This window comes from Neovison vison, chromosome 12 (assembly GCF_020171115.1).
Source record: "Neovison vison isolate M4711 chromosome 12, ASM_NN_V1, whole genome shotgun sequence".
In the NCBI taxonomy this organism is placed as follows: domain Eukaryota; kingdom Metazoa; phylum Chordata; class Mammalia; order Carnivora; family Mustelidae; genus Neogale; species Neogale vison.
Genome location: NC_058102.1, coordinates 106,949,034 through 106,962,290, shown reverse-complemented (window position 1 = coordinate 106,962,290; position 13,257 = coordinate 106,949,034). Strand labels below are relative to the sequence as shown.

The window sequence follows — 13,257 nt, the reverse complement described above, 5'->3', positions numbered from 1 at the left end:
TCAGGACCCTGAGATCATGACCTGAGCCGAAGGCAGCGGCTTAACCCACTGAGCCACCCAGGCGCCCCGATGACCTGGAAATTCTTACGTGACAAAAATACCTAGAAAAGCTAGGTAAAGTGATTGAATGTGCAATAAAGAGAAGTCTCCAAGAGCCATGCTTATTTGCTTACCCTTCTATCACCAACACCTAGGAGAGGGTTGGTATATAGTAAGTACTAAATAATAATTTGTGGACAGTGCTAAATTAATTAATCTTTGCTAAATTAATTTAGATGAGAGTCTGGAAGGGTCTGTTAACAGTAAAGGGTGTGGGTCAAGGAAGATTCCTGGACAACAGGGGAAACGCTACAGCCGTCTTGAATTACAGCCCCAGAGTTCCAATTAGGAACACTGACAGGATGGTGTATGCTAACTGTGTTGAAGTGTGACCCTGCTCTTTGATACCTATAGCTGATTGTGCTATTAGCTGATCAGTGGCCTTGATTTTATCTTCTGTGAAATGGAACTCTATTATTAATAACCTGTTTTCCTTATAGGGGATGTTGTTAGAAAATGATGAGAGAATTTTCCAAACACCCAACAAGGAGCAAGACAATATTACAAAAAAAGCTCAATATTACAGATAGCCAAAGGTGTGTGGGTATAATAAAAATGTGAGGCCATCCTGACTTTCTAAACATCTTTTTAAAACTCAACTGATTTTTGATGTCAGTATCACCACAGAGGAGAGTTCCTGATAGTTTTCTTAACATATCATCAATGAGAAGTAGTTCAGGTCATGGAGGAGAAGGGGATACAGAGGTATAAAGAAACAGGTTAAATGCTGACAATAATCTTCATAAAAAATTATGACTATAAGAAATTAATATTTGAAAAGAAAACATTAAAGCCTAAAACATCTTCTGTGATATAACTCAAAAGCAGTGATTTAAAAAAAAAAAGCAACTAATCAAAATTTGGGGCTTCTCATTATGAGTGAATTGACTTATCTACTTATTTTACTTAAACCTAATTTAGCATTATCCTATTACAGAAAGTAGAGCATTTGCCTATGGAACTCAAGAGTTGAAAAGTTCACAGTGAATAACATCATCAAGAACTAAGTTTCCAGAGTAACCTCTGATTATGAAAAATTAGTATTTTAGAGGTGGTTATTTCAGATTATTTTTTAAAAGCATAATGATTTTCTAATTTTAAAAAAGATTTTATTTATTTATTTGACACAGAGAGAGAGAGAGAGAGCGTATGAGTAGGCAGAGCAGTAGGCAGAGGGAGGAGAAGCAGGCTCCCTGTTGAGCAGGGAGCCTAATGCGGGGCTTGATGCCAGGACCCTGGGATTGTGACCTGAGCTGAAGGCAGGTGCTTAACTGACTGAGCCACCCCAGGTGCCCTGATTTTTGTTTTTTTAAAAAGAAACTCATTCTGAAAAGCAACTAAATCAATTCAGTCTAAATCTCAAATGGGTGGTCCACTACATATTCTTTAGAACAGGAGTTTAAAATCTGTAGGACTCTGAAAAGATTACTGTGACTGCCTGCTCTCAGGAGATTGTAATTGCTCTTTAATCCATGCACATCATGTTCATAGGTGATAAAGGTTCAGGGGGACCCAGAGCTTAGGTGGGCAACTTTTCAACCCCATGTAAAGGCCAGACCGGGAGAACAGGCTACTTGCTAGATAGCTACAAGGTTAGAATATCCCTTCACTATCTGTACACAGGTTGGGGGGCCAGGGGACCAAACACTCCTCTATAATCACTCTGAAGTTGAAAAGTCTCCATATACTCGGGATGGTCAAAGTCTCTGGAGGCTGGCTCCCAGCTGGTGCTTTTGGGAATTGTCTGCAGATGGTTCAAAGAAGGCAGAATGAGAAGGCACACTGTTAGAAAACAATAGCATGTGTAGTTTTTTGTTTTTTGTTTTTTTTTTTTTTTTTTTCTATTTTATTTATTTGAGAGAGAGAGACAGTGAGAGAGAGCATGAGCGAGGAGAAGGTCAGAGAGCGAAGCAGACTCCTCATGGAGCTGGGAGCCTGATGTGGGACTCGATCCCGGGACTCCAGGATCACGCCCTGAGCCGGAGGCAGTCGTCCAACCAACTGCGCCACCCAGGCGTCCCAGCATGTGTAGTTTTGATACAGGACTGCCATCACCAAAGACATAAAAGAAGCTAATATCCTTTGCTGTAATCTTGTAGCTTCAAGTTTATATCACTTCTTTTAGTAATTTGAAGAACAGGGACAAATCCACCATTTCTTTTTTGTTTCAGGTTCTTCAGAGACAGAGAGAGGAGGGTTTGGAATATAAACAAATACCCTTTCCTATGTCTCCGGGGAACAAAGAAGTTGTTGGGGTACCTCAGTGGCTCAGTGGGTTAAGCCGCTGCCTTCGGCTCAGGTCATGATCTCAGGGTCCTGGGATCGAGTCCCGCATCCGGCTCTCTTCCCTCTCTCCCTCTGCCTGCCTCTCCATCTACTTGTGATTTCTCTCTGTCAAATAAATAAATAAAATCTTAAAAAAAAAAAGGTGCTGTAAGACTTGAAATAGCACTGTTTGTATTATTTTTTTTACTTAAAAAATTTTTTTATTTATTTGACAGAAAGACAGAGTGTGAGTGAGTATAAGCAGAGGGAGAAGCAGCAGGCCTGGAGAGCAGGAAGCCAGACTCAGAGCTCAATCCCAGGACCAGGGAATCATGACCTGAGCCTAAGGCAGACACTTAACTGATCAGGCCACCCAGGTACCCCTACATTGTTTGTATTATTCTAATTCCAATACAATATTTCTAATTACCAATTGTCTGGAATTTCCACATAAGATGGTAGGAGTAAGAAGAGAACCAGCTCTCGTCCTACCACTTAGTCCTTGTGAAATCTACCCAAGAAATTTAATCTTTTGGGGTCTCAGGTGCTTCATCTACATAATAAAGATAATAATACACAGAATTGTGGTGAGGATTAGATATGATATATACAAAGCACCTGTGCCCAGCATAGTATGTATAGTCAAATGATAAGTGGTAGCCATTTTTGTAGTTATTCTATCTTCACATATTTCTGTAAAGTCATATGAGTCAGGGATAGAAGAGTCATGTAGGCAAGCAGAAAGTCACAGAACTAGAGAGTGAGTGAGACAGAACTCGTGCCTGGAGTTATAAGGTTCCTAGTGCTGACAATTTCAGGTAGGTGGGCATTTAAACAATGTTCTTTGATGATGAAAATGCAAGACTAAAGAAAGACGTATTAGAATTATTTTTGAAAAAGGCTATACTATAGTTGTATCATTAAAAAAAACAGGTAGAATAAAGGAAGGATAAAATGTACCACTTATTCTCCTAAGTGCTCTGAGAAATATGTTCTTCCACACAATGCGCTGGTTGGATAATTCTAAATACTACAGTCATAATGAGGGGTTCCTGGCTGGCTCAGTTTGGTAGCATGGGACTCTTGATCTTAGGGCTGTGAGTTCAAGCCCCACACTGGGTGTAGATATCACTTAAAAATAAAATCTTAAGAAAAATACTATAGTCATATTGAAAATTTAATAGTTTCAATAGTTAATACAGATGACTGAATGAGAGCCATAATTACTGATGTCTCCCCTTTTCTCATTGTAGCCTGTATCACCCATAGCATAGCGTTTACTGTGAAACAGAGATCCCTGAGAGGGAACAGAAGTGGGAGCCTAAATGTTTTGGATTTCTATACTATTTAATTCCACACCAACCCTGTGAGGTAGGTAACGTCATCCAAATGTTATAGACAAGGAACATGAACCTCAGAGAAAAAATTTGTCTAATTGGTAAAAGAGATAGTTAAAGGTACAACCTAGGTCTGATTAGCTGCCAGGCTGTTAACTAGAAAGAGAGACATTCATTTTCCATGAATACAGTATTTGACACACAGGAGATACTCAAAGAATCTGAAATGGATGGGCAAATAAATCATGTAATGCAGGGATGATTTGCTGAGGCTGTCAGCAGGAAAATATGGTAAGGCTACCTTCTGCAGAATGTTTTTGCCAAATGTTTAGAATAGCTAGTATTATAAGCACTATACTGTGAGCTTCTTTAAGGCAAGTATTGTCTGTTTATATCCCTCATGCCTAGACAATGCTGGAATAAAGGAATATATTGTCTGACATTTCGTCCTAATCCAGAAGATTCTACAATTACAGATGTAAATGAGATTATCTAGATTCAAACCAAATCAGTGTAAGTTTGTAGCCTTTCCTCTTCTGTTATCGCTGACCTTTAAAAAAACAGAGAAAGAACCAAACCAAATCAAACCATGCAGCTTGTCTTGAGAAGCCCAATCTGCCCATGACGCATTCTGTATAGAGCACATAGGGGCAGAGCCAGACTTCACACTAACAGCAAATATAATATAGAGGTTGTAAAATTCTTGAGGTGAAAAGAAGAAAATACTGCTGAGAGAAAGGCCATCTTGTGACAGCTGCTGTGGCTAAACAGATTGTGTTAATGCTTTCCAGGGTTCCATGTGAGTTTACATTAAATCCAGTGTGGGTGCTTGACAATCACAGCAGGGGCTTCTTCATGACTTACAATCCGAACATACTGGTTGGCACCCACCACAGCACATCTGGAGTTTGTTAGACAACCTTTATTTTTTACTTTCTTTCATTGGCTCTGGCCCCTTCCTCTGAGGTAGCCTCTCCAAGTGCTGCTTTGCCATGAATGAATCAAGAAGAGAAGTTACCCTGGGGTGGGTATGCAAATTGGGCCCATCTCAGAGGGTGACCCCAAATCTGTAGATCCCTTTCTGACAATAGGAACTGCACACAAATATCAAGAGCCCATCAGCCAGTGGCAGCTCCACTTACTGGAAAGCCTGGTCAATGATGACTGCTTCCTTGTTAGGAAATGGCCTTTAGATTGAGGCACATTGCAGCAATTCAAGGACTAGAAGCTTTAAATTAAAACAATATTGATGCCATATCCTCTTTCCAAAGGCCTCTCCCTTGTCTTAAAGTTAGTACACACACTTAGAAAAATTAAAGAATCAAATATCTTTGGCAAGACCAGTTCCTTCTTGCTCACAGAATCCTAGACACTCTCTGAGAGGGCAGGAATGTGAAACTTTACATGGAAAGCAGACAGATAAACAGTTAGGAAGGACTCCCCAAAACTACATTTATCTTTTTTCTTACATAGATCACATCACTACAGAATATTCAGAGCATATAGTGATATGGAAAGACATTAAGATGCTCTTTTTTTAAGATTGCAAATTCATGGATTAATGAATATCCTACTGAAAACATGTAGCCTTAAGAATGAAGTAATCAAAAGCCACTAAGAATAAGATACAGTACTCTAGTCTGCTAGACATTTTATTCTGTTTTAGTGTCTGAAAGTAGAGGGACCAAGAACTACTTAAATCTTATGTCTATACATTTAGACCTAACTACTTAGGGGAACTGATAGTTAACTCACTCACAAACTAAGTGAACGCCTTTCCTCAACAATACCCTCCTTTTTCATTTATCAGCACCCACCCCTAAAAGTATAACTGACAAATATAAACTGTATATATTTATATATATGTATGTATTTAAGGTACAATGTGTTTTAATACATGTATACATCATAAAATCACCATCACAATAAAGCTAATTGACATTTCTATTACTTCAAGTTACCTTTCTTAAGAACACTTAGAATCTACTCTTAGCAAATTTCAAATATTCCATAGGATATTATTAACTACAGTCACCATGATGTGTATTAGATCCCTAGAACTTACTCATCTTGCATAACTGAAACTTCGTACTCTTTGACCAACACCTCCCCACCTTCCCCACCCTCTTAGGCCACTGCAACCACTATTCGGCTCATATTATCAGTTTTCATAAGCCAAATTTCAGTTTTGAACTACTGGACAGATGTCTTTAATATTAAGCACATTCTTCCTGTTTTACTTAACAGGTATCCAAATACTGCATGATGTCTTCTTCTTATGACAAAGTATTTTAGGACACTGGAAAAGATTCTCTGCTTATAAATGAGCAATGGGTTATTTTTTTGCTGGTTATTGATCTATCCTATAGAAAAGGGACATCTTTTGGTATTTTCTCAGCAAAGTTGGTCCCATAAATAAATATAAAATCTATTTCTAAGCAGTTTTAAGTACTGGTCTACAAACAGAAATATCTTTATTGTGTAAATATTGATTCTTGTTCATTTGAACGTTAAATATTATGTTAAAAATGCTACCAATTGATGACTGATCCCCCAGCATAGGAAAGAAGAAATTCCTTCACTTGAAAAATTCTTTCCCAGTCTTATTACCTCAGGTAGAAAAGCAAATCTAGGCAGACACAATGCACAGAAAACGTGACCAAGAATGAAGGAGATGATACTAGAAGGCAGGACTTGTGGACACTGCAAATAGTGAAGGAATGACCAGTGAGGCGCATTAAAATAAAGAAAGGGGCTTAGATTTAAAAATTCTGCTTTCTCTTCATTCTCAAAGATTTTTCCCCCCAAGTTTTAAATTTGTAATAAGATATACATAACACAAAATTTATCACTTTAACCATCTTTAAGTGTCCATTAAGTACATTTATACTGTTGTCAGACCATTAACAAAGGGGAAATGTTTAGCTTTTATTTTCATAGGTTTTACATAAACATTAAGCATGAAATTCAGGGAAAGATTAGGCTGGAAAAAAAATGGAAAAAGAAAACTTTACTCGTATCTTCAAAGCTTACTCAGCTCTGAGTAGCTAGAAATTTTTAAATTAAAACTATATTTAGTAGGGGTGCCTGGGTGGCTCAGTGGGTTAAAGCCTCTGCCTTCGGGCTCGGGTCATGATCTCAGGGTCGTGGGATCGAGCCCCAAATCAGGCTCTCTGCTCAGCGGGGAGCCTGCTTCCTCCTCTCTCTCTGCCTGCCTCTCTGCCTACCTGTGATCTCTGTCTGTCAATAAGTAAAATCTTTAAAAACAAACAAACAAAACAAAACAAACAAAAAAACCCTATATTTAGTGCCTTCTATAGTAGGAGTTTGGGTGCATGTAAAAAAATAAGCCTTTTTCATTTTAAGTAGGGAGAACTTTGCGAATTTCATCCAGCTAAGTTAAAAAGCCCTCTCATAGATGACCTGTAACATCTTCTAAACCAGTGCTCTTACCTAGAACACTCTCTAAATCAAGATATAGCCAGAGATATGTCAAAAAGATTAAAGTCTCTGCTTATGGAAACTAACTACAGGCATGCCTGGGGTGGCTCAGTCAGTTAAGCGACTGACCCTTGATTTTGGCTCAGGTCATGATCTCAGGGTTGTGAGAGCAAGAAGCCCCGCAACAGCCTCTGTGTGGGTGTGCTTAGGATTCTGTCTGTCCTGTCTGTCCCTCTCCTCCTTGAAAAACAAAAACCAAAAAACAAAACCTAGCTAGATACAAAGATCAGATGTCTAATAAGCTGGCAAAGACAAAGGTAGAGAATGGTGTGAGAGCTGGTCTTACTGCCTCTCTAGCATGGGCCCTCCCTGGTATTTCGTTATTACCTGCTGCTTGAGCTGCTGCACCAGACGATCCTTCTCCCGCTTCAGTGCAGCCACTTCCTCTTGGGTCTTTTTCTTAGAGGATGAAAGCTCCAAAAGGGCTATGTTGGCATCTTTTTCACTAATGGCAGCCAGAAGAGCTTCTTGCCTACAAAATAAAGAAAATTCCAAGACTTTCATTTGTCCTCAAAACAATCCTTTGAAGTTATTATAATCACCCCTATTTTATGGGTGATGAAACCAAGGCTCAGAGAGTCTATATAGCTTGCCCAAGTTCACACTTGAAGTAAATGGTGCAGCTAGGAATCCCACTCAGATTTCTCTGACTCTAAATGTCTTTATCATTGTGTTATCCTGACATCTTAGTAAAGAGTTCCTATAGTTAGACTCAGAAAGTAAACAAAATTAATGAATTTTTAGAACTAAGACTAAAACTATCACCCATACATTTTACCCAATTAATTCATTCTTTTCATAAGCATTCTGTTCCTGCCAGGCAAATTGAGGCATTACTGAAACTGCAAACACTCTTATGTATAGAGTGTGTAACAAATTGTAAACATTAGGAAATAGGATTTAGAAAATCAGCCATCTGTTCTTGGGGCATTCTAAACATCTATAATTCTCTTTCTCTCATCAATGCAAATCAGTTTCCAGTCGTGGCTTTATTTGGCAAACGTTTGTGGACTTTGAAACAATAACTTGAACCTTACTGATTCCTTGTGGTTTAGCTAACTACTTTTTGGCTCACATCCAGAAGGAAAAGAAGGTGGGATTTAGAAGAGGGGCGAACATGAGAAATTTACAAAATGATCTGAACGAAGTTGGTGAACAGTTAGTCTCCTTGGCAAAAATGCATTCCTCAATAGCTCATCTATTATTTAAGTCATCTGTAAGAATGCAGATTTGATTTACAGGAACTATTTAAGTGGCCTGAGCTTTTGACCTGAGGAAATGCTGAATCTAAGAAGAACTGCCCAAGTTTAACCTTGCTTCTGTCTTTTGTTAAGATAATTATGCCTCAATAGCAGTCATCTGGAAGAGTTTTAGTTTAGCCACAAACTGGAAGACTATTTTTGCATATTCTGACAAGGATTTTCTGTTTTCTGGATGGGTAGGTCTGGAGAACTCTGAACAAGCAGTACCAACAAACGGAGGAGATAGATCAGCTTACATTATGGAAATGAAGATTTGTTTAACCAGTCTCTGCTGTTGGAAGGGAAGAAGATTCTCACTGACCCCACTGTAATTTTCCACTGTCCCTAAACTCTATAATTCTAAAAAATGGCGGATGGCTTATCCCATGAAGCTTTAGTCAAAAGCAAAGGGATAACAATAGTCTAAATATACCCACTGACCACTTGAAAAAAATATGTTAAGTGGTGAAATGAGCTTAAAGGTGAAGGAGTTCAAGTTGGTCTCACTATGCACAATTTCCTGCCGATTGCCGTCATCTATTCCCTTTGGGGAAGCTCAAAGACTGACAAAGCTGGAATGAGAAATGTGTTTTCTCAATAAGGGTGCTGCAGTATTTCTGTGCACTAACAGAATTACACATTTAGCAGCAGGCAAATAGCAGAAGATGAATGAAAGATAAATTATCCAATCAGACGAAGTAAGGAGCACTTTTGCAAAATGGAAGATACAAAGGTGATGGGATCTGAGTTCCATTCTGTGCTTAAGGAAAGTATCATGATGTGAAATAGTAAAAATTATTCTATGTTGGTGAAGTATCTTGACTGAATTCCAAATTCTTTTATAAATGATATGCTTGGTCAGCTACTGTGGTACAGTTAATCTCTGGGGTAAAATGTCATATTCCCATACTGCAATATGATATAACAGGTGACAATTCAGATTCTAAATTTTTAAAATAAAGGATGTAATACTAGACTCTGAGCCACAGGAATAATGCCTTTTTTACTAAGATATATAATTTTAAGTCTTTTGTTCTTTTTATATAAAATCCAAATAGAAATTTTATTATGTCATTTATTTTTTATTGAGCATTGATAAATACTACAAACTGCACAGAATCAAGCTTTCTCTCCCATACCCATCGCTCTCAACCTCTAAATATATTCTAACTTAACACACTACTGTCTTTTCCATTTTGAAAGTATACTCTTGATAGTGATTTCTATATGTGTATATGCCTAAAAAGGTCAATTGATAGGGGCGCCTGGGTGGCTCAGTGGGTTAAGCCTCTGCCTTTGGCTCAGGTCATGATCCCAGGGTCCTGGGATTGAGCCCCGCATTGAGCCCGGCATCGAGCCCCGCATCGAGCCCCTGCATCGGGCTCTCTGCTCAACAGGGAGCCTGCTTCCTCCTCTGTCTGCCTGCCTCTCTGTCTACTTGTGATCTCCATATGTCAAATAAATAAATAAAATCTTTAAAAAAAAAAAAGGTCAATTGATAGTCAAGAGAATAAAATTTTTCATTACACACTGCACATATAAACAAACTTGGGGGTAATGTCAGTATTTTTTATGGATATATTAGCTTTTATGTTTTTATTTTGTTTTTGAAAGAGAGAGAGTATTGTTCTCTTGCCTACAATTTTGGTAAATTTGAAATGGACAATTATAAGGGAGAGCAATCTCTTAGAAATCTGAAAGACCATCAAGAATATTAAAGCTAATAAACAGTAACAGCCATTTAATTTTGGGGAATAAGAAAACTGTTGTTCCCTCAATACTATTTGATAGAAAAGACTGTATGGTATAGTTGAACTTATGTGGTTAAGTTTCACAGAGAGCACTCAGAAGTGTCAAAACTAAAAAATTTTAAAGAATGCCCTGCTTTCCAGAGGGAATGGAATTCAGAGTGAAAAAAAAAAAAGCAAATTATTTTAGTATCTTATTTTAGCAGGCATTTAACTCTTAATAAAATTGGTTCTTTGAAAAAAGAAAGGTATTTTCTTATTTTATTTTATTTTAAAGATTTTTATTTATTTGACAGACAGAGATCACAAGTAGGCAGAGAGGCAGGCAGAGAGAGGGAGAGGGAAGCAGGCTCCCCGCAGAGCAGAAAGCCAGATGCAGGGCTTGATCCCAGGACCCCGGGACCATGACCTGAGCCGAAGGCAGAGGCTTTAACCCAGAGAGACACCCAGGCGCCCCAAGAAAGGTATTTTCTGATAAAAGTAATATGCATTCATGGAATAAAAACTGGAAGATCCAGAAAACTAAAAAGAAGAAAATAAGAATACCAGAAATAGCTCCTTTTTAATTACAGTCAATTGCTTGAGATGTGGAACTCACCTATTCTAAGTCTAACATGGCTATTTTAAAGAAAATGAACCTTTATATGGATTAATAACTGACTTTAAGAGCTTTACTAACTAAAGTCTATCTATAGAAAAGGAAGACTTGCTAGTGAAGCACATTCTGACTTCATTTCCCATGAGCCCCTAGGGAGTAATACAAGCACGTATAATATGAAAGGTAATATATGTATGCCACAAGCCCACAGCAAAATAAGAACTGCAATGCTCAACTGCTCTCCTTGTTCTGTTAATGTCTTTTCCTCAGCTAAAAAAATGAAAAAGAAAAAGAAAATGTATACACAGAACCTTTCAAAGTGATTAGTGGCCCCCTACTGCTTGACTAACATGCCATATTACTTGCATAATGAGTAGGTAGTAGCAGAAATCCAACTTTAAGTCATTAAAGAGGTCTTTTCAATCCATCCCTGGTGCTTTAAACTACATAACAGTTGAACCTGCCCTTTGACCTGAAACTTCTAATAGAATCAAGATGTCTCTAAAAGTATTCTACTGTGTCATTTGAGCTTTAAGAAATAGTAAGACCACCTCCTTTGTCCCCATCTCCCTTCTGAGAACATTTAGAAATAGGAAGCAAACATCCAAGGCAAATGGAGCACAAAATCTTTTCCATAATGCCTGAGTCTTTGAGGACAACACAACATTAGTCTGCTATCACTAGTAAAAAAGAAATATGATTAGTGTTGGATTGATGGTGGTTAACAATTTAAGAGTGAGTCCTAAATATGTGTGTGTGTGTGTGTGTGTTTAAAAATTTTATTTATTTATTTACTTGAGAGGGAGAGAAAGCACAAGCAGGGAAAGCAGCAGGCAGAGGCAAAGGGAGAAGCAATCTCTCTGCTGAGCAGGGAGCCCGAGGCAGGGCTTGATCCTAAGACCCTGGGATCATGACCTACGCAGAAGGTAGACGCTTAACCGACTGAGCTACCCAGGCATCCCTATGTGAGTGTTTTTCATTGAATTGACAGACAGAAAAGGGGTGAGAATGAAGGGATACAATCAAGATTTATTTTCCCTTCTTCCTCCAACTGGGTATTTCAAATTGAATGATTACATAATCATGTTTCATAAATTACATAATCCTGAAAACATCATGAGAGAGCTCAGATGAAAGTAAGAATAAAGTCAGTTGCTTTAGATATATTATTGTCATGGACATGTAAGCATAGTTTAATCAACTTCAATTTAAAATAAACCTGAAATCTAGATTCTCTTATTGATGCGTCCTTGAATCTGATGCCTCCTTTACTTGTTATTTAACCATTTAACTATCCAGAGTGACTCGTAAACTACCGGGATATCTCTTCCACCTCATTTCCTGGAGAAATCCTTTTGAATATTATTTTCTCTAAATTCACTTACAGAGAGGTCTCAGAGAGTATGGCAGACACACTACCTTAATTAAGCTCAGTGAAAACCAGCCTGTGGGTGAGCCTACTTGGGCATTCCTGACTGAAACGTCTGATCTTTCAAGCCTTGGTCTTATTATCTCTGTTCTAGGTACCCAAAAATATCTTTAATGTAGAATGCCAACACTAAATAAAACTTTTCATCTACCATAATAATTTTTTTTCCATGTTAATTAAATCACTATATTCCTAGATCCACAGGCTAACATCTAAGTAATCTGATTTCTTTGCTCTCCATAACCAACATTCACATTGTTTGTTCTTCGTTTCTAATAGTTTTTAATGAGCCTTTGGCTTTGTATCTGTAATTATCACAGTCACTACCATCCTTTTATCATAGGTCTATATCATTTTTAAAATATTTATTTATTTGACACAGAGAGAGAGAGAGAGAGAGAGAGAGAGAGAGAACCAGCAGGGGGCGTGGCAGGCAGAAGGAAAGGGAGAAGCAGACTTCTTCTGAGCAAGGACCCCATGCAGGGCTCAATCCCATGACCCTGGGATCATGACCTGGGTCCAAGGAAGGTGCTTTACCAACTGAGCCACCCAGATACCCTGGGTCTATATAATTCTTAAGCCCATTCCGATTTCACCATTCTTCTACAATGTCCTACTCTCCCAATTCATTTTCATCTGCTTTCTTACCACATCAAGCACTTTGGCTTAGTATTTGACCAGCTACAATTTTCAACCTACTTCTTCACTGTCCTTTAAGGACCCTGTATCACTGAGTTACAGCACGTTTTCACTTAGGTTAATGCTATGCTCTCTACCTGAAATGTCTGAAACTATCTCTCCTTTAAAACCTGACTCCTTGCGCGCCTGGGTGTCTCAGTGGGTTAAGCCTCTTCTTTCGGCTCAGGTCATGATCTCAGGGTCCTGGATCAAGCCCCGAACCAGACTCCCTGCTCAGCAGGGAGTTTGCTTCCCCTCCTCTCTCTGCCTACTTGTGATTTCTCTGTCAAATAAATAAATAAAATCTTTAAAAAACAAAACAAAACAAACTGACTCCTCACCTAACTAATTTTTGTCTATT

General features: G+C 38.3%; 1 protein-coding gene across 11 annotated transcripts in view; it reads right to left on the bottom strand.

The window, feature by feature from the left end:
- Positions 1-13,257, bottom strand: part of ERC1 (ELKS/RAB6-interacting/CAST family member 1) — a 561,256-nt gene that overhangs the window by 136,126 nt on the left and 411,873 nt on the right. For all 11 annotated transcript variants that reach the window (XM_044228946.1, XM_044228950.1, XM_044228948.1 and 8 more), the window contains one exon: positions 7,530-7,674. In XM_044228946.1, coding sequence (XP_044084881.1) covers positions 7,530-7,674 — 145 coding nt within the window. The remainder of the gene's footprint in view (positions 1-7,529; positions 7,675-13,257) is intronic.